Raw genomic sequence first — 20,597 nt, forward strand, 5'->3', positions numbered from 1 at the left:
TTATGGTAATTATTTGCCCATATGTTTAATAATTTTTGGGTAATTATTTTATTTATTTATTTAAAATATTGAAATTTCATAAAATTAACTTTTAAATGTATGTGGGTAGTTTAAACTATATATTATTATTTTTATTTATTATTATTATTATTATTATTCTCTATTTTTATATGAATAATATTTTTATAACAAATACAAATATGTACAGACTAAAAAAATAAAACACACCCGCTTTAGCCATTTATGCTAACACACACAAAACACACTTTTTTTTTTTTTTTTTTTTTTAAAATTTTTTTTTATTTTTTTATTTTTTTAATGTAATAAAGAATAATAATTTTTTTTTCTTTCTTTTTTCTTTTTTAAAAGTTATTTATATTTAAAATTTCAATATATAATAAAATAAAACCTTTAAATTCTCAATTAGAATTCTCAAATAAGTTAAACTTCTTGTATTTTCTTTTTTTATTTTATTTTTTTTATTTTATTTTTTTTTTAATAATAACTTTTTTATATTTTTTTTTTATTTTTTTTTTTTTATTTTTTTTTTAAAATTTTTTTTTTTTATAAATTTTTCATAATTTTTAAAAATTGTATTATGTTTTAAATCAAGTTTTTTTTTTTATTTATTTCCTATTTATTATTTTATAAATAAATAAATTAATTAATTAAATAATCATTTAATTTCAAAAAAATTGTTTTTTTTTTTTAATATATAAATATATTTCACATATTAATAATATATATCAATATAATATACAAAAATTAAAAAAATTTTAAAAACAGCACCATATAATAATTTAAAAAACGAAAAAAAATAATAGAAAAATGATAGAAAATTCACCATCGAGTATTAAACAATCACCAATTTTAGTACCTACATCATGTAGTTCATGTTGTTGTAACTCAATTAAAGATATAGAAGACACAGTAGTTACTTCAAAAAATAGCAATAGCAATAATAATGGTTTAAAAAATAGTAGTGATAGAAAAATTATAATTGAGCAAAAGGTATCAAAAGATCAACCATTAGCAGGCGTTTTAAATAATATATCAAATTCATTACACATGATATCAAATGACCAATTACCACAGGCAAAAAAATTATTAGAAAATTTAGAAAAAGAATCATCGTCACCAAAAAGTAACAATAAATCTACAACAAAGTTAGTATGCGTATGCCAACAGTCCTCAAATTTACCATTTTGTGATTCATCTCATATAAAGTTTAATAAAGAAACCAATTCAAATATACAACCAATTTATTTAACTTTAGATAATAATAGTAATATAGAAAATAATAATAATAATAATAATAATAATATTGAAAATAATAAAAAACAACCACAATTGGTTAAAAAACAACCGGTTCAACAAAAACAACAACAACCAATAATACCCAAGCATAAACCAGGAAAATTAAATGACCCTGTAAACCAACAAAATTATTTTTCATTAGAAGAAATTTCAACCCATAATAGTTTAGAAAGTTGCTGGATGATAATACAAAATAAGGTTTATGATATAACGGCTTATATAGATAAACATCCTGGTGGTAAAAATGCTTTACTTAGATTTGCTGGTAAAGACGGTACCGATAATGTTCAGTTTCATTCGGCAAAAATGTTACAAATTTTAAATAATTGTTATTTCATTGGTCATGTTCAAAAGGATCAACAAACTGTCGAGCCTTCTAGATGTTCAATTTCATAAAATAATACTATTTAATCAAATAAAAATATAATAATAATAATAGTATAAATAATATGAATAATAATAATTAATAATAATAGACAAAAAAAAAAAAAATCAACAAAATAATAATTGCAATGGTTTTTTTTAAACAAACGAATATATATTTTAAATTAGAAAAAATTAGAAATCACATTCAATCAAAAATAATATTTTATCACAAAAACAAGAACATTTATTATTTTGGTAAATCTCAGCGCAAAAGAAGAAAAGAAAAAGAGTTTTTTAATCAGAAATTTTTTTATAAACCACATATTTTTTTTTTTTTTTTTATAATAAATCATAATAAATAATTATAGTTTTATTGCTTTTGGTATTAAATTAATATCAAGATATAAAAAACAAAGAAATAAATCTAAAAAAGTTTATTTACAGGTTAAATTAGTAATAGTAATTAACTAATTTACACATATAAAATTTTTTTTTTTTTTAAACAATTTAAATATTTCCTTTTTTGATTGGGTATTGCTCAATCCTATTGTTTTGTTTTTATTTTTTATTTTTATCTCTAATTTGGTTATTCATTTTATATATATTCTTTTTTAAAATAATGAGTGGTAGGTTCAAAGCATATATGGATTAGATATTTTTTCAAAACAGAATTTTCATATTTATCAATCTAAATATGGATATTTATATACCCACTAACATTCAATTATAAGAAAGAGGTATAAATGATATAATATTTAACCAAAGAGATTATTATTATTTTATTTTTTAAAAAAAATTTAATTTTTTTTTTTTTTTTTTTTTTTTTTTTTTTTTTAATTTTTTTTCATTTTTTTTTTTTTTTTTTAATTTTATTTTTAAATTTTTTGTTTTTTATTACATTATTTCTCTATATCCCTTACTATAGAATAAATATACATACATTGTCGTTATATTTTTATAAATATTAATATAAATCAAGTTTTTAAACAAAGAACAAACCAACAAATCAATATATAAATTTTTTAATGTATTTCTTTTAACTTCAACAAATATTGATATTAATTAAAGGGGTTTTGGGTTTTAATTTGGTTTAAATACACTCAAATATAGTATTCTATTAAATCTATAAAGACACCTTCTTTATAGTTTAATGAAATATACTTTAAAAAGAAAATATAGATATCTAAATAATACATCTAGTACAAAAATAAACATTATATATAATGGTTGATCCAAATGATTCAACTGTAGAGTCAACTACATCAATAAGAGTAGGTTTTAAATTAAATTAATTTTATCAGTCTATAATTAAATTTCAAAAAAAATATTTTATAAAAAAATAAAAAACAAAAAACTAGAAAACTAAAAAAAATTATTTTCAAACAAATCTTTTATAAAATTTAGAAAAAAGCTAATAAACAATTGGGATTATGGAAAGGTGAAGAAGAGTTATTAAATTATACTGGTCTTTCCAGGAGATCTATAGCTGCATTGAAGCAAAGTCAAATTGATGTAGCAGCGATAGAAGCCTCAAATATACAAAATACTGACGACTCCGCTACAATTGTTCCAAAGAAAAATGAAACTAATAAAAAGACATCAAAAAAAGCGGCAAAACCAAAGGCATCAGTTTTAAAGAAAAATACAATTAAGGCCAAAAAATCAGTAAAAAATAATAAAGATTCAGATTCAGATTCAGAACAATCTGATGTTGAGGAGGAAGAGAATCAAGATAATGATGAACAAGATTCTGAGGAAGAGGTAGAGGAAAAACAGACCAAGGGTAAAAGAGGCAGAAAAAAGAAACAAGCCATTAAACTCGAATCTGGATCTGAAGATCATGACAAGGAAGGCGAGGAAGATGAAGAGGATGATGACTATGAGGGTGAAGAAAATGATGGAACAACCAAAAGAAAGCCAAGAGCTAAGCTTCAAACAAAAAAGCCGACAACAGTTAAAGAGGAAATCACCCCAACTTGTACAATAGATTCTACAATATCAGATGGTAAAAGGAAAAGAGTTCAAATTCAACCTATGTTACCACCAAAAAATAATATAAGAAAGGCTCCTGCTAAAAAGAATAAAACAAAGGTTCAAAATAAGAAGCTAAAGCCGCTCGAATCAGAAGAATCGGAAAATGAAGAGATGCAAGACCAATCCGAGGATTATGAGGACAATGAAAGTGAAGCAAACTCCAATGAAGAGGATGAAAAGGCTATTGATTCAAGTGACGAAGAAATTGATAAATTTAAACAAATGGATGGTGATCAAAGAGTTCAGAAAGAATTTTCAATTGATAAAATTTTAAACAAAAGATATGTAAAAAGAGTTGTTGATGGCATTGATGAAGAAGTTTTACAAGTATTAATTAAATGGAAAGACCTTTCATATATTCATTGTTCTTGGGTCGATGCAGATAAACTAAATCAAACCAAATCAAGTAAAATGAGATTGCAAAGATTTATTCAAAAGGTGGACGATGAAGACGATGAGGATGTTGAAGTAGTTGTTGAGTTAGAAAGTGGCAATTTTCCATGGGATGATTTCACAGAAGTTGAAAAGGTACTAGAGGAAAGAACAGTTTCACCATCATCAAACAAATATCAAGCCGATAAACAGTTTTTAATTAAATGGAAATCACAAAGTTATTCACAATCTACATGGGAGTTCAAGGATGATTTTAAAGATGATATTAAAATCGAGTTGTTCCAAAAACAAAATACATTTCCAACAGATGAGGAATTAGCAAACGCCAATAAACCAAGACCACCAGCCTCTCAATGGAAGGAGTTAACTGAAAGTCCATCATACTTTTTAAAGGGCAATAAATTAAGACCATATCAATTAGAAGGTTTAAATTGGTTACGTTACTGTTGGTTCAATCAAAGAAATTCAATTTTGGGTGATGAAATGGGTCTTGGTAAAACTGTTCAAAGTGTTTCAATTTTAGAAACTTTAAGAAAAGCACACGATATTCGTGGCCCATTCTTAGTTGTTGCTCCACTCACAACGATTCCCCATTGGAAGCGTGAATTTGAAAACTGGACCGATATGAATTCATTGGTTTATCATGACACTGGCGCCGGTAGACCAATCCTTAGAAACTACGAATTTTACTTTAAAGATAAGAGTGGTAAACCAACCAATGTCGTCAAATTTAATGTACTTATTACCACTTATGAAATGGCCATCAGCGATCGTTCTTATCTTTCAAAGATCAAATGGAAATATTTAGTAATCGATGAAGCTCATCGTTTAAAGAATAAACAATGTAAATTAACAAGCGAGCTCAAAACTTATCATTTTGACCATCTTTTGCTTTTAACTGGTACTCCACTTCAAAATAATACTCAAGAATTATGGGCATTACTAAACTTTTTAGAGCCATCTAAATTTAACAAACTTGCAGAGTTTCTTGTAGAATTTGGCGATCTCAAACAAGCCGAACAAGTCTCTAAATTACAAAATCTTTTAAAACCATATCTTTTGCGTCGTATGAAAGAAAGAGTCGAAAAATCTATTGCACCAAAAGAAGAGACCATTGTGGAAGTGGAGCTTACTATGGTTCAAAAGAAATATTATCGTGCCATTTATGAAAAGAATTTTGCATTTCTTAGAAAGAATTGTAAGGGTCAACAGGGTCCAAGTTTATTAAATATCATGATGGAATTAAGAAAGTGTTGTAATCATCCATATCTCATTAAAGGTGTTGAGCATTCAGAGACTAATGAAATTAGCGAAAAGGACGAGGTTTATACTAAATTAATTCAGGCCTCTGGTAAGTTGGTATTGGTGGATAAGCTTCTACCAAAGCTTAAGGCTGGTGGTCACAAGGTTTTAATTTTTTCACAAATGGTTAGTGTATTGGATATTCTCGACGATTATCTTACTTTTAGAGGCTATCCACACGAAAGAATTGATGGTTCAATCAAAGGTAATGATCGTCAAGCTGCTATTGACCGTTTTTCAAAACCTGACTCTGATCGTTTTGTTTTCCTTCTTTGTACTCGTGCCGGTGGTATTGGTATTAATTTAACTGCAGCTGATACCGTTATCATTTTTGACTCTGATTGGAACCCTCAAAATGATCTTCAAGCCCAAGCCAGATGTCACAGAATTGGCCAAGATAAAATGGTAAAGGTATACCGTTTAGTTACTAAAAATACTTATGAAAGATTAATGTTTGATAGAGCCTCTAAAAAACTTGGTCTTGATCGTGTTGTTTTAACTAAAATGAATTCTTTAAATCAAACAAGTAAAGAAGAAGTACCAGATAAAGAAACAATTAATAGTTTATTAAAATATGGTGTCTATGCTATAAAGTAAATAGGATTTTTTTCAAATTAGACAAACAAAAAAAAAAAAAGAATTTTGTATTAATAATATTATTTTTTTTCAATATTAGGGACGAAGAAAATGCAAACGAAAAATTTTATGAGGAGGATATTGATCAAATTTTAGATAGATCAACAGTTGTAAATACCGAAGTAGTAGATCCAATGGCAAGTAGTTTTTCAACAGCAAGTTTTTGTTCTTCATCAGCCCAGCCACAAATTGATGTTAACGATCCAAATTTCTGGGATAAATTTGTACCTGAATTGGATACCAAAGATGATTTAATTTTACAACCAAGAATTAGAAAGAATGTTCACAGATTTGGTACCAAAGATGAAGAATCATCATCTGAAGAATCAGACCTTGAAGCTGAGGATGAGGATAATGATCAAAATAAAGATAGCACAAATACTAAAACTTGGACTGCTGGTGAAAGAAATAAATTAAAATCTGCGTTATTATGCTTAGGTAGTGGTAGATGGAATACAATCAAGACTGTTGCTGGTTTAAAACGTTGGACTGTTGAACAAATTAGAACATATGGCCGTGCTTTTATTCATAGGGTAATCACAAATTTTAATAACGATAAAGAAGTTGCCGAGTCAAATAAACTTAGTTTAGAATTATTAAATGCATTGGTCGTTGAATTAGAACCTGCTATTCACAAATATTATATTGAAAAGAAGGAATTGCAATTTAAATTAAAACAAGAAAAGGATAAAGAATTGGCTCAAAATACAAATGTGGGTGAAGAAAAAGTAGATGGAGACCAATCAAATAATATTAATAATAACAATAATAATAATAGTAGTGATAATAATAAAAATAATGAAGATGAAAAAGTTAAAATGGATATTGATTCAAACGAATCTTCAGTTGCAACTACATCGTCGACGACAATTGAAAATAATACTACAACCACCACAACCACCACTTCATCATCATCACCATCACCATCACCACCAGTGGGTTCAATCGAAGACCAAGTAACAAAAACCACCACTATAAATAATACCGAATCAGCTAAAGAGGAAATTGAACTATGTAGAGAATTTAACGAAAGTTCAGAGGATAAAGGTTTTATGGAGTTTATTAATCACACCACATTTAATGATCACTATTTTGCAGATTATTTAATAAGAAATACCAAAAAGATTGCAAGAAAATTACATAATATGGCCATGGTTGCTCAAGTATTAAAGTTAGGTTATCCTTTAATTGCAGAAAGTTTAGGTGATTTATCAGACCCACCATTCCCATGGTGGAGAACTAACCTCGATAATGATTTATTAATTGGTACATATAAGCATGGTTTTGGCGAGTACGATTTAATTAGAAATGATCCAGAGCTTTTATTCTCAAAATATAAGTGGAAATTATCAGTTGAAGATATTCAAGAAGAAACAGAAGAGTCATCCACAAAATCAAAGGATAATATCGATACTGCTCCAGATGGAGGTAGTGATACTACCAGCACCAGTACTACCAGCACCAGTACTACTGAAGAGCATAATACAGACGAGGCTATTAAATGGCCATCATCAAAAGTTTTATCACATAGAGTTAAAAGATTATTAAGAACTATGGAGTTTTATAAAAATAAATTGGAAAAAGATTCAAGAGTTGAAAAAAAGAAACAAGAAAAAGAAAAGAAACAGGAGGAAAAATTAAAAAGACGTCAAGAACCAAAAGTCGAGTGGACCAAGCGTGAAAAGGATTCGTTCTATCGTTGTATAACAATTTATGGTATCCAAGAAGAAACAAAGGGTGAATTTAATTGGGATTTAATTAAAGAAAAAGCCTCACTAAAAAAGAAATCATCTGAATTGATCGAACGTTTCTACTTTGAACTTTATAACAAATGCGAGCAAGCCATTCTTGAGGAAAAGAAATCTAAAGCAAATACCATTTTCAATACTAAAGAGCATCAAAATCAATTAAAAGAACGAGAAAGAGAAAAGCATCATAGCGATAATCAAGATAGTAATTTAGATGATGAAGATGATGAAAAAGAAGAAAAGGAAGAAAAAGAAGATAAAACTGACAAGAAGGAGGATTTATCCCTTGTTCAATGTAAAAGATTTATTTCAAGAATTCAATTCTTTAATAAACTTCGTAACAAAGTATTGAAAATAGAAGATTTAGAGAATACCCTCAAAAACGTTCCAGTCCCACATCATGGTTTCCCAAGCTGGTGGAAAACACCATATCACGATATTGCTTTGCTCAAAGGTATTGCAAAGTATGGCTATTCCCAGTTTGAAGATATTTGCAATGATCAAACTTTACCATTCCATTTAGTTGCAGATTCAATTAAAAAGTCATCTGATACCACCACAAATAGCGAAGATGAAAAGAAGAGAAAGAGAAAAGAAAATATGCTTGATATTATAAATTTCCCAAAAGATAAAGCAATTGCCAAACGTTTAGAATATATTGTAAATTATGCTATGAACCCACCAAAAATAACAAAACACTCATCATTCGATATAATTTCACATCGAAAAGAAAAAGGAGGGGTGTTCTATATAAGACCAAGTAGTAATAATAACAACAATAATAACAATATTAATAATAATAACAATAATAACAATAATAACAATAACAATAGTAGCTATAATGTAGAAAAGAATGCAAGTTTAAACATTTTATTGAATTCAGAAGAAGTCTCTTCAGATAATGAAGATAATATTAAATTCAATATTCAAGACAATCGTAATTCTAAAAAAATTAAATCATTAAATAGTAATAATACCCGTCAATCGCAACATAAAGCTTCACACCCTCTCAACAAGAAATCACACACATTTGAAACTAGTAGCGATGAAGATTATAGCGATGATGACTTTGGTGGAGATTCATATATTCATATTCCAACGGCAACATCAAATAAATCATCCTCATCTTCGTCCTCATCATCATCATCATCATCATCATCATCATCATCATCATCATCATCATCATCATCATCATCATCATCATCATCATCATCATCATCATCATCATCATCATTTTTCTCTAAAAATAATGGTTCAACAAATATAAACAATACTTTATTTAAAACTTTACCACCAAAAACAAATAGTTTACAACCTTTAAATAATAGTTATAGCAATGGTAATAACAATGATAATATTAGCAATATTAATAATAGCAATATTAGCAATATTAATAATAGCAATATTGGCAATATTAATAATAGCAATAGCAATATTAGCAATATTAATAATAGCAATATTAATAATAGCAATATTAATAATATAAATGGTTATAATAGTATGAATATAAATAACAATAGTAATGGTTTCAGTAATTATAATGATAATAGTAATACAGCAGGTAGTTTTTTAACAAATCGTAATAATTATGGTAATAACGGAAATGTTAATACTCATAATAGGTTACCACAATTACCACCAGTTCTCAGTCATCCATCACTTCCACCAATTTCAAATCGTTATTCAAACCCATTACCACCAAAATTTAATCAATATGACTATGAAGATAGCGATGAAGAAGAAGAAGAAGAAGAAGAAGATTATAAAAGTATCCCAACAAATAATAAAGTGCATTATCAATTTAGCGACAATGAAGAAGATGATGATGGTTTAGGAGACGACGATATGATTTACATTCCAAAAGATACCATAAAACCCAATAAATAAAATTTACTTTAAAAAGAAAGTCCAGTTTTTGTTTATATGCACATGTTTATATTTTATTTTTTATAATTATAAAAAATAAAGAAAATAATAAAAATCTATTTTAAAAATGTACAAAAAAACTATAAAACTTAAAAAAATTATAAAACAAATATTTTATTTACTGTTAATTAATAATAATGATAATAATTAAATTATAACTATCATAAATTAAATTTTTATTAAAAAAAAAATAATAAATAAAGTTTACATATAAATATATAAATGTATTGATTTTATAAAACAGATTCCTGGGTTACATTGATGCTATTGATGAAGAGGAGTTTGATGCTGATATTGATGTTGGTGAGTTGGATTCACCAGAATTATTTTGAAGATCTGAGGTTACATAAAGATAGGTTCCATTTAATACCTTGAATGTTTGAATGGTTTCATCTATATCATTAATCCATAGTAGTTTGTGGCTATAGTTATCACAGGCTAAAGAAACATTATGAGTGCTGTTATCTTCTTTGTTATAATTTATTCCAACTCCAAATTGATGTTCTCTTTCGATATCGTTAACACTATTAATTTTTGATAATGGTATGATTATAAGTTTTTTCTTGAATGTGCTCTTTTCAAAAATTAAAATAATTTGACTTAATAAATACACCGTAACATCTTTATAACCTTTTTTCTTTTTGAATGCTTTTCTCATTTTAGAATCCCTATAAAAAATACATATTAGTATGCCGTATTATTAAAAATGATTTTATTATTAAGTGTAATAGTTACTTTATAAATGTTTGGTTCCATAATAAAGATTCGTTTTCTTTTGAGATATTACCAATTTCTTTAATAATTGATTGAATTTTTTCATCATTACTAATTTTGCCATTAATATCATTTACAATCTTTTCCATTAATTTTACACTTCTTTCAAAATTTTTATGATGAGCCTCTTCACTTTCTGGGACTGATTTCTTTAATTCTCTTAGCAATAATGGATATTTACAAAGTCTTTGACATGGTTTAATTAAAAATGAATGTAGGTCTAGTTGCTTACATAGCGATAATGATTTTACATATTGAAAAATTGATTGTATAACTTGATTGCTATCTATTAAACCATTTAAAACCCTAATTGAATTTTCTTGTGATGATAAATAAAATCCATATCTTTGAAATGCTTTGGACTGGATTAAAAAAAAAAAATTAGAATTATAAATTAATATAAAACTTTACATAGTACTGCACTTACATTATATAAAAATATTTCTTCAATATTTGGGTATTGATTGTTTTCTAATAATGGTATGGTTTTTAATAGCATTGGGTATAATTTTAATGAAATATGGTATAGCTCTTCGACATTTGAAAATACATGGAATATATCAGAGTCACTTAATATTCTATATTTGTTCAATTCGATGGCTGCAAATAAATAAAGATTTATAATAACTTCTAGATCATCTAAATAGTCTGCCTCTGTTTCAATGATTTCATTAATAACTTTGTTAACAGATGTTGATTGGTTAATTGGTGGTAATTTGGATTTCCTGGTTGAGTTTGTAAGCATTTGATTATGTTTTTCTTGAATTTTTTCCATTAAAACACCCTTTAAATCTAATGTCTGCTCTCTTCTTAATGTTGCATTTGAATTATTGAATAAAAATGAACCTTTCTTTTTGTGTGATGATATAAAACTTGTTAGTGATGACGTACTGCTTTCTTTTTCTTTGGAGGTTGTATTATTGTTATTGTTATTGTTATTGTTTGTATTATTGTTATTATTATTCTCTATATTAATGTTGTTTGTGTTGCTTGTATTTGTTATTTCTAAATCATCTGCACTATTATTTCTACTGGAAGAATCAGTTGCAATATCATCACCTATACTACCAACACTGCTAGCTAGTTCACTAATTTCACTGCTACTATTGCTTTCAACAATATTATTGCTTGGACTGCTATCTCCATCCTTAAGTTTCATTGTTGCTTGCTTTCTTGTTAAAGTTTTTTGTCTCGTTGTTCTAATATCACTGAATGTAATTGGAGTATCTAAATTGCTTGCACTTAAGCTTGCCTCTTGTTTTTCTTCAGTTTTATTATTATTGGATATGGTAGATGGTTTTGGGAGTGGGGGTTTTGAAATTTTTGGTAATGGTTTAACGGGTGTAGTTGATGTTGTTACAGGTGAGGTTGTTGGGGATTGGTTATTGGATGTTATATTGTTACTACTATTCTCTCTGCTATTTGATGGACTAGTGTTACCAGTATTAATACTCCATGGTCTTGGTGGTAATGATGGTTTACTTGTTGTTGTGGTTGGTGGAGGCATTGTACTTGCATTTGGTTGTGACAGGTTATATGTTGTTTTGGTTGCTGCTGCTGTTGTTGGAATTTGATTTGTATTCATTGGCTCTGGTGTAGAATGTAATCTTTTTGAAACTTGAGGTGGTGTAGTAACACTAATTGTTAATGAGCTATTACTATTTCCTTTGTGTGGTATTAAATTTGTAGATGAATTACTTGGTGAAATAGTTGGTGAGGTTGGTGGCGAAATAGTTGGTGATTTTGGTGGTGATACAGTTTTTATATTGTTGGGTTGTGGTGGTTGGGGTTGTGGTGACCATGGTCTAGGTGGCAAGGGTCTATTTGTATTACTATCGATATTATTGTTATTATTATTGTTTTGAGGCTGTGGTGACCATGGTCTAGGTGGTAATGGTCTATCATTATTATTTTGTGGTTGTGGTGACCATGGTCTTGGAGGTAATTTATTGCTACTATTTGTTGTAGGAGATAAAGTTGGTGTTGTATAGGCTGATTGTGGTTGTGGTGGTGTTGGGGATAGACATCTTGGAGGTGGGGAGGGCTTAATAGTGCCTCTTGGTGATAGTGGTAGTGGTGATACAGATACAGAAGAGGTAGGAGCTGATAAACTAACTGGAGATATTGGTGTTTTTAATATAGGGTTATTTGATGTGTAGCTTGGTGTTAGAGTTCCTTTAATATTAGAATCATTATTATTATTGGTTGTATTTAGTGATCTTGGTGGAACAACTGGAGGTGAGTTTGTTGTAGGTGTGCTAGAATTTGATGTTATTGGTGAGTTATTGCTACTATCATTACTATTAAATTTTGAAATCATATTAGAAACTCCTGTCACTAAGAAAGAAAAAAGAAATTAGTAAATTTTATAATATGAATTCAAATAAATTTATCTATCTATCTAAATAAATGTAAATTACTTTTTCTCTGTGGAGTAACTGTATCATTACTAGGTTGTTTATTTTTATTTAAATTGTTGATTAATGCACTAACTGACCCATTTGATGCTGATCTACCCCTGTTCATTTTCTTGGTTTATAAAAATTATAAAAAAAAAAAAAAAAAAAAAAAAAAAAATTTAATTTTTTATAATAAATGTTTGAATTTTGTGTGTGATCTAAACCTGTACAAAAATTTTGAATTGATTAATAATAAGTTTTAAAACTACTGATTGTTAAAAAATTTAACATACACAAACTCTATCTTTCCTCTTTTTTTTTTTTAATGTTGTGCAAAATTGTAGAAATTTAATTTGATCTAATTTAATTTATATTTAATTTAATTTAATTTTTATAATTCCAAAAGTAAAAAAAGACATAATAATCTAAATTTATACTGCGAGCCTATTGATAATTAATAGTTTATTATATATAAAAAATATTTATTAATTTTATGTATATTGAGAAAAAAAAAAAAAAGATTGTAAATATAATTCTGTGTGTGTTGTGTGTTTGTTGCTGGTTAAAGTAATGTATTTAAAATAGAGAAGAAAAAAAATAAAAAATAAAAAAGTTTATTTAAATTTTATTAAAAACTATTTTATCTGTTGTTATTGTTGTTTAGTTGTTTTGTGATGAATATGAGATTGGGATAATAACAAAAACACAACTAATACAAAATGCATTAAAAAATTGAAAAATTGAAAAAAAAAAAAAAAAAAATTGGTGTGTAAAAATTTTTGTGTTTTGTGGGTGAACAGATGTATGTTATGTGTAGTGTGTGTGGATGTGTGTGTGTGTTTTAAAGTGATTTTGTGGGTTTTTTATTTTTATAAAAAATAAATACATACAATTATTTATATAAATAATTTTATAGTTTTAAATAAAATAAAATATTTTTTTTTAATTAAATAAAATCAAAAATTGTCCAAAAAATTTTTTTAGGTATCAAAATATTTATTTGAAAAAAAAAAAATTTTCAAAAAAATAATCTTTTTTTTAATCCAAAAAATGATTTTTATTTTTTTTATTTTTTTATTATTTTTTTTAATTAATTAAAAAATACAACAATACTTGTTTCCAATAATAGCGACACTGCCTTCTATCGAAAAAAAGTCTTAATGTAAGCACAACACCGTTTTTTTTTATAAATAAAAAAAAAAAAAAAATGGTTTTAAAAAAAATTAAACAAATAAAAAAAATATTCCAGTGATGTAATAAAGAAGTCATATAAAATCTTCAACACTATTTTCAAGGATTTTTCTATTTACACTTTCTCTTTTGATAGCTGAAATATCAAATATCAATTTATGACACAGAAAGTTTTATTATTTTTTCATGCCACACCGACCATTTTTTCAATGCTGAAGCTTTATTCGAACTATATCAATATCGTTTAATTGGATAAAAAATAAATAAATAAATAAATTTTGTGAAGGAAAAGCTATTACATTATTATTATTGTAATTTATTTATTATTTTTAGAATAATTATAGTTTAGGGGCAAAAAAAATTTTTTTTTAATTTTTTTTTAATTTAAATTTTTTTTTTTTTTCGATTTAAAATTAATTAATAGTTTTTTTCGATTTGAATTTAAAATAATAATTATTTTTAAACTATAATTTTTTTATTAAAATTTTTTTTTTATTTAATTAAATACTTAAAATTATTATTTTTTATTTTTCGTATTAAAGGTGTGTGCATGATACATACTATTTCAACGAATTATTTCAACAAATTGGCAGTGGCACTTGTTTTGCTGTTATTAAAAATTTCATGACTGGCCAAGATTGTTTTCCTGACATCGAGAATGGATGCACCGAGGCTTGTAAAGCAAAAATGATAAAATATACCCAGTATGTTTTTAAAAACTATATGAACTCTGTGTGTTGGTACTACCACGATGTTAAAATATTGGAAGACTATAATGGTAATATAGATTATGGTTATTCAAGTTTTTCGGATTACAAATCATCAATAGTAAATGGTTTTAAAGAAGAACATTCAAGATATTTCAACTACACACCACAACTCGAAGAGGGTACCAGTAAGTTTCCAGATTACCCTAATGTTTTAAATGATGATAATAACAACAATCAACAACAATAATTTAAATAAAAAAAATTAATATATATTTCAAAGAATTATTAATTCTTTTATAAATTTTTTTTTTTTGTATCTATAAAACAACCCTCTGTATAATCATTCTGTGTTTGTATATATGATTTGTGTGTGAAAATTTTTTAAAAAATGTATCTAGTCGAAATTTTTCTTTAATTTAATTATTATATTTATTTTATTTTTTTTTAAAATATTTTTTATTATGTTTGTGACCATCCATTGAAGAGGATAATTCAACACGTTTGTGGAATGATGGCATTGGAATTTTACGATCATTGGTTCTACCACCACGATCAGGTACTTTTCCAATGATAACTGAATTTAAAGTTGCGGCAGAGACACTGTGTTGGGAAGTTCTTTTAATTTGTAAAAGATCTCTATGCACATTGATCAAATCGAAATAGGTATAATGAGTGATTGATGGTAAGGATTGGATAAAATAATTTACATTTCTTTTAATTTCTTTTAATTTATCTGCAACTCTTTCGTTCCATAATAATGATTCGACAGTTACATCTAATCTCTTTTGTAAAACTATACTTCTCTTTTTATAATCTTGATACATTGTTTTACTCATTGTTTCAATTTCTTCTTTTTCTTGATCATTAAATGATGTTCTCTTAAAGAATGGTTCGCTAATAAAATCACTTGGTAATAATTTTAATGTGTCTTTGATCTAAATAATTGGGTTAGAGATAGATATTAGTAAAGTTATTATATAGTATAATAGATTGGTTAAACAATATCTTACCTTATCAGAAATTAGGCCTAATGTATTGGATAAATTATCATAGTTGTTAAATTCTATAGAGAATAGATCTGATAATACTTGAATTTCGCTAATGATATAATCTTCTTGATTAACAATTTCAACATCTTTCATTTCTTCACTATCCATTTCTTTTTCTTTTTCTTTTTCTTTTGTATTGTCGAATTTTTCGAATAAATCTAATTGAAGTGTTTGTAATTGTAAAAAGAGATATTCGATCATTGATATTCTATTTTCATAAGTTTCTTCAGTTTTATCAAAACCACTATCTTTAAGTAATTTATTTATTGATGATTCTAATATTGAATTAAATTCCCCTAGTTTTTCAACTTTTTCATTTGCTGGCCATTCAATATTAAAATAAACTGATAATTCTTTACCAATAGCCCAAATTAATTCGCTAAGAAAATAACAATAAGTAACATATCTTTAGATTGTAAAAACCATTAAAATAAAAGTTACTTACTGATATAAAAAGTCAGATTTACCTTTTTCGATAATTGATTTAAATGATTCTTCAGTTTGGTCATTTACCCAATCACATTCTATTCTTAGTAAAGTAATATCATCAATGATATTTTGAATTCTATAATTTTCAAATTCCATTTTATTTGTATATTTTATTTATTTTATTTTATTTAATTTACAACTACACACAAATAATTAATTACAATGAAAGATAAAGAAATTTTTAAAAAAAAATATTTTTTTTAAAATTAAAAATATTTTATTTTTTTATTTTTATTTTTTTAATTTTTTCATAAATTCCTTTTTATGTTAATTTTTAAAGAAAAATAATAGAAATATGATTAAATCATTTATAAATAATTATAACTTTATTAAAATAAATAATAGGTTTTATTGCAGTTTTAATAAAAATAATTGCCAAATAAAATATTCAAAAAATCATACATGGGTATCCATACCCAAAACTGATGATAATTATGATAATAGTTTCGAAATAGACATAGATAATTACAACAATAATAATAATGATAATAATAATAATAGTGAAACTATAGTCACATTTGGATTAACTGAGCAATTTATTAATAATAAAATAAATAATGATGATATTTTGTATATTAAATTTCCATTAATCGATGGAAATGGTATAATTATTGATAAAGAATGTATTAGTATAGAAACAATGTCGGATCACGTCAAGGTAAATTCACCATTATCTGGTAAAGTAGTTTCAATTAATCAAGTGCTTTTAGACTATCCAAATGATTTAAATATCGATCCCAGAAAATCATGGCTTGCAAAACTATTAATTCAAAATAAAAATGAACTAATCCAACTAATGAATGAAGAAGAGTATAATAAATATTGTAAAAACTATTTTTAACCAAATTAATAATATTCATAATATAGAATATAATAAAAACCCCATAAAAAAATATATATCAATTATTACAAGTAAAGGTATTGTTGATGCTGGTTTTGATTTTTCAATAGTATAGATATTTATTGGTAATAATAGAAATAAACATTCATACATTATTTATATATTTTTTTTTAAAACCTTTAATTATAATTTTTTTTATTTTTTATTTTAATTTTATTATGTCGTGGAAATTTCGATCTAATAAATCCAAAAATTTTGTGCATTTTCTGTTTACAATAATTGTTTTCAGATTGTTATGATCAACTAACGGGCAACCATCATTGACAATTAAAGTTTCCAAATGTGGAAAATTATCGATATTGATAATTTCAGAGTAATCATAATCGCCTAGTACCAATGTTTTAATGAAGTTAGATTGTAATTCTGAAAATACAATTTCTGGTACCAAGTTCTCTGATAAATCGAGATACTTTAAACTGTATCTATTATTTAATGTGAACAGTTCTGGATTGATTGAAGCTCTAAACTCTTTTGGAGCTTTGAATGAAATTAATTTTTCAAAGTTTTTTTCGAATTGTTTATAATAGTTACAACAATCCACAATGGTTTTTGGATTAGGTAGTTTGATTGGGAATTTGTTGTATTTTTGATTTTTGATCTGTAACAATTCTAAACCAGATGGTATTGAACCACCATTAATTCTATGATAGTATCTTTCACCAAGTATAAGTGTTTTTAAGCTTTCTGGTAGCACTTTAAGACCTGTAATTGGTTCATTAAAAGTATCACCCAAGTTGAGATAGGTTAAAGATGATGGGAATAAATTATCTTCGGCTAATAGATTGCCTCCATCATTGTCAAATAAAATACCAATGAATTCGATACTGGTTAAACTGGATGGGAACATGTTTGGTTCGAGCTTTTGATTAAAATGACCATTTCTAATAACAAGTTTTTTCAAATTTGTTGATAGAATTGATGTTAAGTTTGAATTGGTTTTGCCTAAACATGTAATATCTAGTACCTCTAAACCATTTGGTAAACTTGTTATAGATTGCATATCTTTAATTTGTATTTTAATTGATTTTAAACTGGATGGGAAACTAATTGGATATTCAGAATCACAAATTGTATTAATTTCTAAATGTTGTAGTGAAGATGGAAGTTTGAAATTATATGGAATTATATAACATTTATCTGTTTTGGGACTTAAATTTTCACCATCATTTCTGTTAATTTTTAATTTTTGCAATCTACTTGGTAAGCCATTACCATCTTTTATTGGGAATGTTGAATCCATGGTAAGAATTGATAGTTCTGTTAAGGAGTTGGGTAAAATTTCAGTTTTTAAAACTTCACTTGTGTGGATATAAAGTTTCTTTAAACCTTTTGGTAACCATGATAACACAACAGGAATTGTTGATGGAAACTTTAATTCTTTTAACATTGGTAATGTATTTTTAAAAGAATTTTGTGATAGTTGGTCAAGCACTATCTCTGATTCAAATTCTAGTGTTTTTAGATTTGGTACCTTTGAAAATAAAGCTTCTAACTTGAGAGGTTCAGATTCGTAGACATCAAGAGTGAGTTGTTGGTCATCGACAATAGAGACTTTCTCGATCCAGCTTGGAATGGGTGTGAGAAAAATTTTAACCGAGATAACCAATGATTTAATGTTTTTTGGTAATAATGTTTCTAAATCTTTTGAATCGTCAACTATAAAATTAAATTTGACTTTGTATAAATATTCCTTAAAATTAAATACCAAAAGGTCTTCTAAACTATAAAATTCTCTGCATTCATAAAAAATGCTAAAAAGTTTAGAATGTTCTCTGATTAACCCTCTTAAATAAACATTTTTCCATACTGTAATAAAAGTTACTGTATCATTTGTATTATTATTGGTTATATTTTCTGTTTCATTATTAGTTATATTTTCTTCATTACTCTCTGAGTTAATACTGGAGATAGCTTTGTTGTTAATTATACTATTTGTTTCTATAAATGAACCCAATCTTGAACCAAAAATCTGAAAAGATTCCATTGTAAATGTGGTGAACAGACGGTAGAATAGAGAAATTTCTGAGTCATTGAAATTCTTGTAGCTCAATAATCTTTCATCTGGTTCATTACTAATAATAGCACTTCTAAAACTCTTACGAGAATATGATCCAACGAAGTCCATTAACTCTTGAAGGGATTCTCTTGAGAAGTAATAAAGGATGACACCTAATATGTAATAGGCACCATGAATATCTTCTGACATTGCAAAAATCTTGATTAAATTTTTTTCTGCAGCTGGAAGTAAATCATGATCTTTAACAACCTTTGAAACATTCAACTTGATATTGGATCCAAAGAGAATATTAATGCTACTGGAGTTGATATATTCCTCAGTTTTTCTGAATTGGTCTGATGGCGATTGGTTTGGCTTAACATCAAATTTGGTAGTTTGATCAAAAAAGTATTGATGCAATTTATTTTTTCTATTGTCTATTAAAGAAATTTAAATTAATTATTTTGTTTTAATAAAAATTTTATATAATATAATATATTTTATATATTATATAATATATTTTATATATTATATAATATATTTATATATTTGAATGTATGTTAATTATTTTTTATTTTATTTAATATAAATATACATATAAAATATTATATTTATTAAATTTATATTTATTAATATTAATATTTTTATTTTACTATTAATATATTTTATTTTATTTTACTAACCTGAACTCATTTTTAAAATTTGTATGGTGGTGGAATGATGATATAAAGTAAACTTAGAGAAATAATATAATATTTTATAGAATTAAATATTTATACAAAAAAATTTTAAAATAAAATAAAAAATAAAAAATAATATTGAATTAAATATTCATATAAAAAATAAATTAAATTAATATAGTATTTTATTGATCGATATTTTTTTTTTTTTATATCTTCATTATGATGTTATAATATAAATAATTATTGTGGGTTGTTTTTGTTTTTTTTTTTTTGTGCTCCCACCTAATAATAATAATTATTGTTAATTTTACTTGGGGTGCGGTTAGTTTGGAAAATATTATTTGTATTTATTTATATTTTTTTTAAAATCCAAACAGATTTATAATAATAAAAATAATTTTTTTTAATAGATAATAGATATGATAATAAATAAGTTCAAAAAAATAGGTTTTCTTAAATTTTTACTTATTAAATCCAATAGATTTAATTGGAAAAAAAGAATAATTATCCATTTAAAAATTTTTAGAAAAAATTATCTCTTTTTTTAAAAAAAATAGTTCATTTTTATTCATTTTTTAGAATTTACAAATTAATTTTTTTATTTTTTTTATTTTTTTTAAAAATTTTATTTTTTTTATTTTTTTTTAATTAAAATCATCACTTTTTTTTTAAAATTTTTTTTT

General features: G+C 25.3%; 7 protein-coding genes across 7 annotated transcripts; 4 read left to right on the forward strand and 3 right to left on the reverse strand.

Moving 5' to 3' along the window:
* Nucleotides 1-828: 828 nt before the first annotated feature.
* Nucleotides 829-1,713, forward strand: DICPUDRAFT_77028 (uncharacterized protein; the record flags this gene model as incomplete). The annotated part of the gene is made up of 1 exon (XM_003286083.1): nucleotides 829-1,713. One exon carries the CDS (start codon nucleotides 829-831, stop codon nucleotides 1,711-1,713), a length of 885 nt encoding a protein of 294 aa, XP_003286131.1.
* A 1,193-nt stretch (nucleotides 1,714-2,906) lies between these two features.
* DICPUDRAFT_150076 (uncharacterized protein) lies at nucleotides 2,907-9,683 on the forward strand (the record flags this gene model as incomplete). The annotated part of the gene is made up of 3 exons (XM_003286084.1): nucleotides 2,907-2,954; nucleotides 3,088-6,005; nucleotides 6,089-9,683. 3 exons carry the CDS (start codon nucleotides 2,907-2,909, stop codon nucleotides 9,681-9,683), a joined length of 6,561 nt encoding a protein of 2,186 aa, XP_003286132.1.
* Nucleotides 9,684-9,975: 292 nt separating this feature from the next.
* Nucleotides 9,976-13,022, reverse strand: DICPUDRAFT_77030 (uncharacterized protein; the record flags this gene model as incomplete). Its single annotated transcript, XM_003286105.1, has 4 exons — nucleotides 9,976-10,390; nucleotides 10,458-10,858; nucleotides 10,924-12,833; nucleotides 12,917-13,022. The coding sequence occupies 4 exons, from the start codon at nucleotides 13,020-13,022 to the stop codon at nucleotides 9,976-9,978; spliced, it is 2,832 nt and encodes a 943-aa protein (XP_003286153.1).
* A 1,688-nt stretch (nucleotides 13,023-14,710) lies between these two features.
* On the forward strand, nucleotides 14,711-15,043 carry DICPUDRAFT_77031 (uncharacterized protein; the record flags this gene model as incomplete). Its single annotated transcript, XM_003286085.1, has 1 exon — nucleotides 14,711-15,043. One exon carries the CDS (start codon nucleotides 14,711-14,713, stop codon nucleotides 15,041-15,043), a length of 333 nt encoding a protein of 110 aa, XP_003286133.1.
* A 187-nt stretch (nucleotides 15,044-15,230) lies between these two features.
* DICPUDRAFT_30483 (uncharacterized protein) lies at nucleotides 15,231-16,433 on the reverse strand (the record flags this gene model as incomplete). The annotated part of the gene is made up of 3 exons (XM_003286106.1): nucleotides 15,231-15,731; nucleotides 15,807-16,224; nucleotides 16,291-16,433. Coding segments are annotated over 3 exons (1,062 nt in total), but the record flags the coding sequence as incomplete, so codon positions are not given.
* Nucleotides 16,434-16,974: 541 nt separating this feature from the next.
* On the forward strand, nucleotides 16,975-17,175 carry DICPUDRAFT_150081 (uncharacterized protein; the record flags this gene model as incomplete). Its single annotated transcript, XM_003286086.1, has 1 exon — nucleotides 16,975-17,175. The coding sequence occupies one exon, from the start codon at nucleotides 16,975-16,977 to the stop codon at nucleotides 17,173-17,175; it is 201 nt and encodes a 66-aa protein (XP_003286134.1).
* A 55-nt stretch (nucleotides 17,176-17,230) lies between these two features.
* DICPUDRAFT_91656 (uncharacterized protein) lies at nucleotides 17,231-18,150 on the reverse strand. Its single transcript, XM_003286107.1, has one exon. It carries the CDS (start codon nucleotides 18,080-18,082, stop codon nucleotides 17,378-17,380), a length of 705 nt encoding a protein of 234 aa, XP_003286155.1. The 5' UTR covers nucleotides 18,083-18,150; the 3' UTR covers nucleotides 17,231-17,377.
* Nucleotides 18,151-20,597: the final 2,447 nt, after the last annotated feature.

The sequence above is a fragment of the Dictyostelium purpureum genome, assembly GCF_000190715.1.
Source record: "Dictyostelium purpureum unplaced genomic scaffold DICPUscaffold_62, whole genome shotgun sequence".
NCBI classification, from domain to species: domain Eukaryota; phylum Evosea; class Eumycetozoa; order Dictyosteliales; family Dictyosteliaceae; genus Dictyostelium; species Dictyostelium purpureum.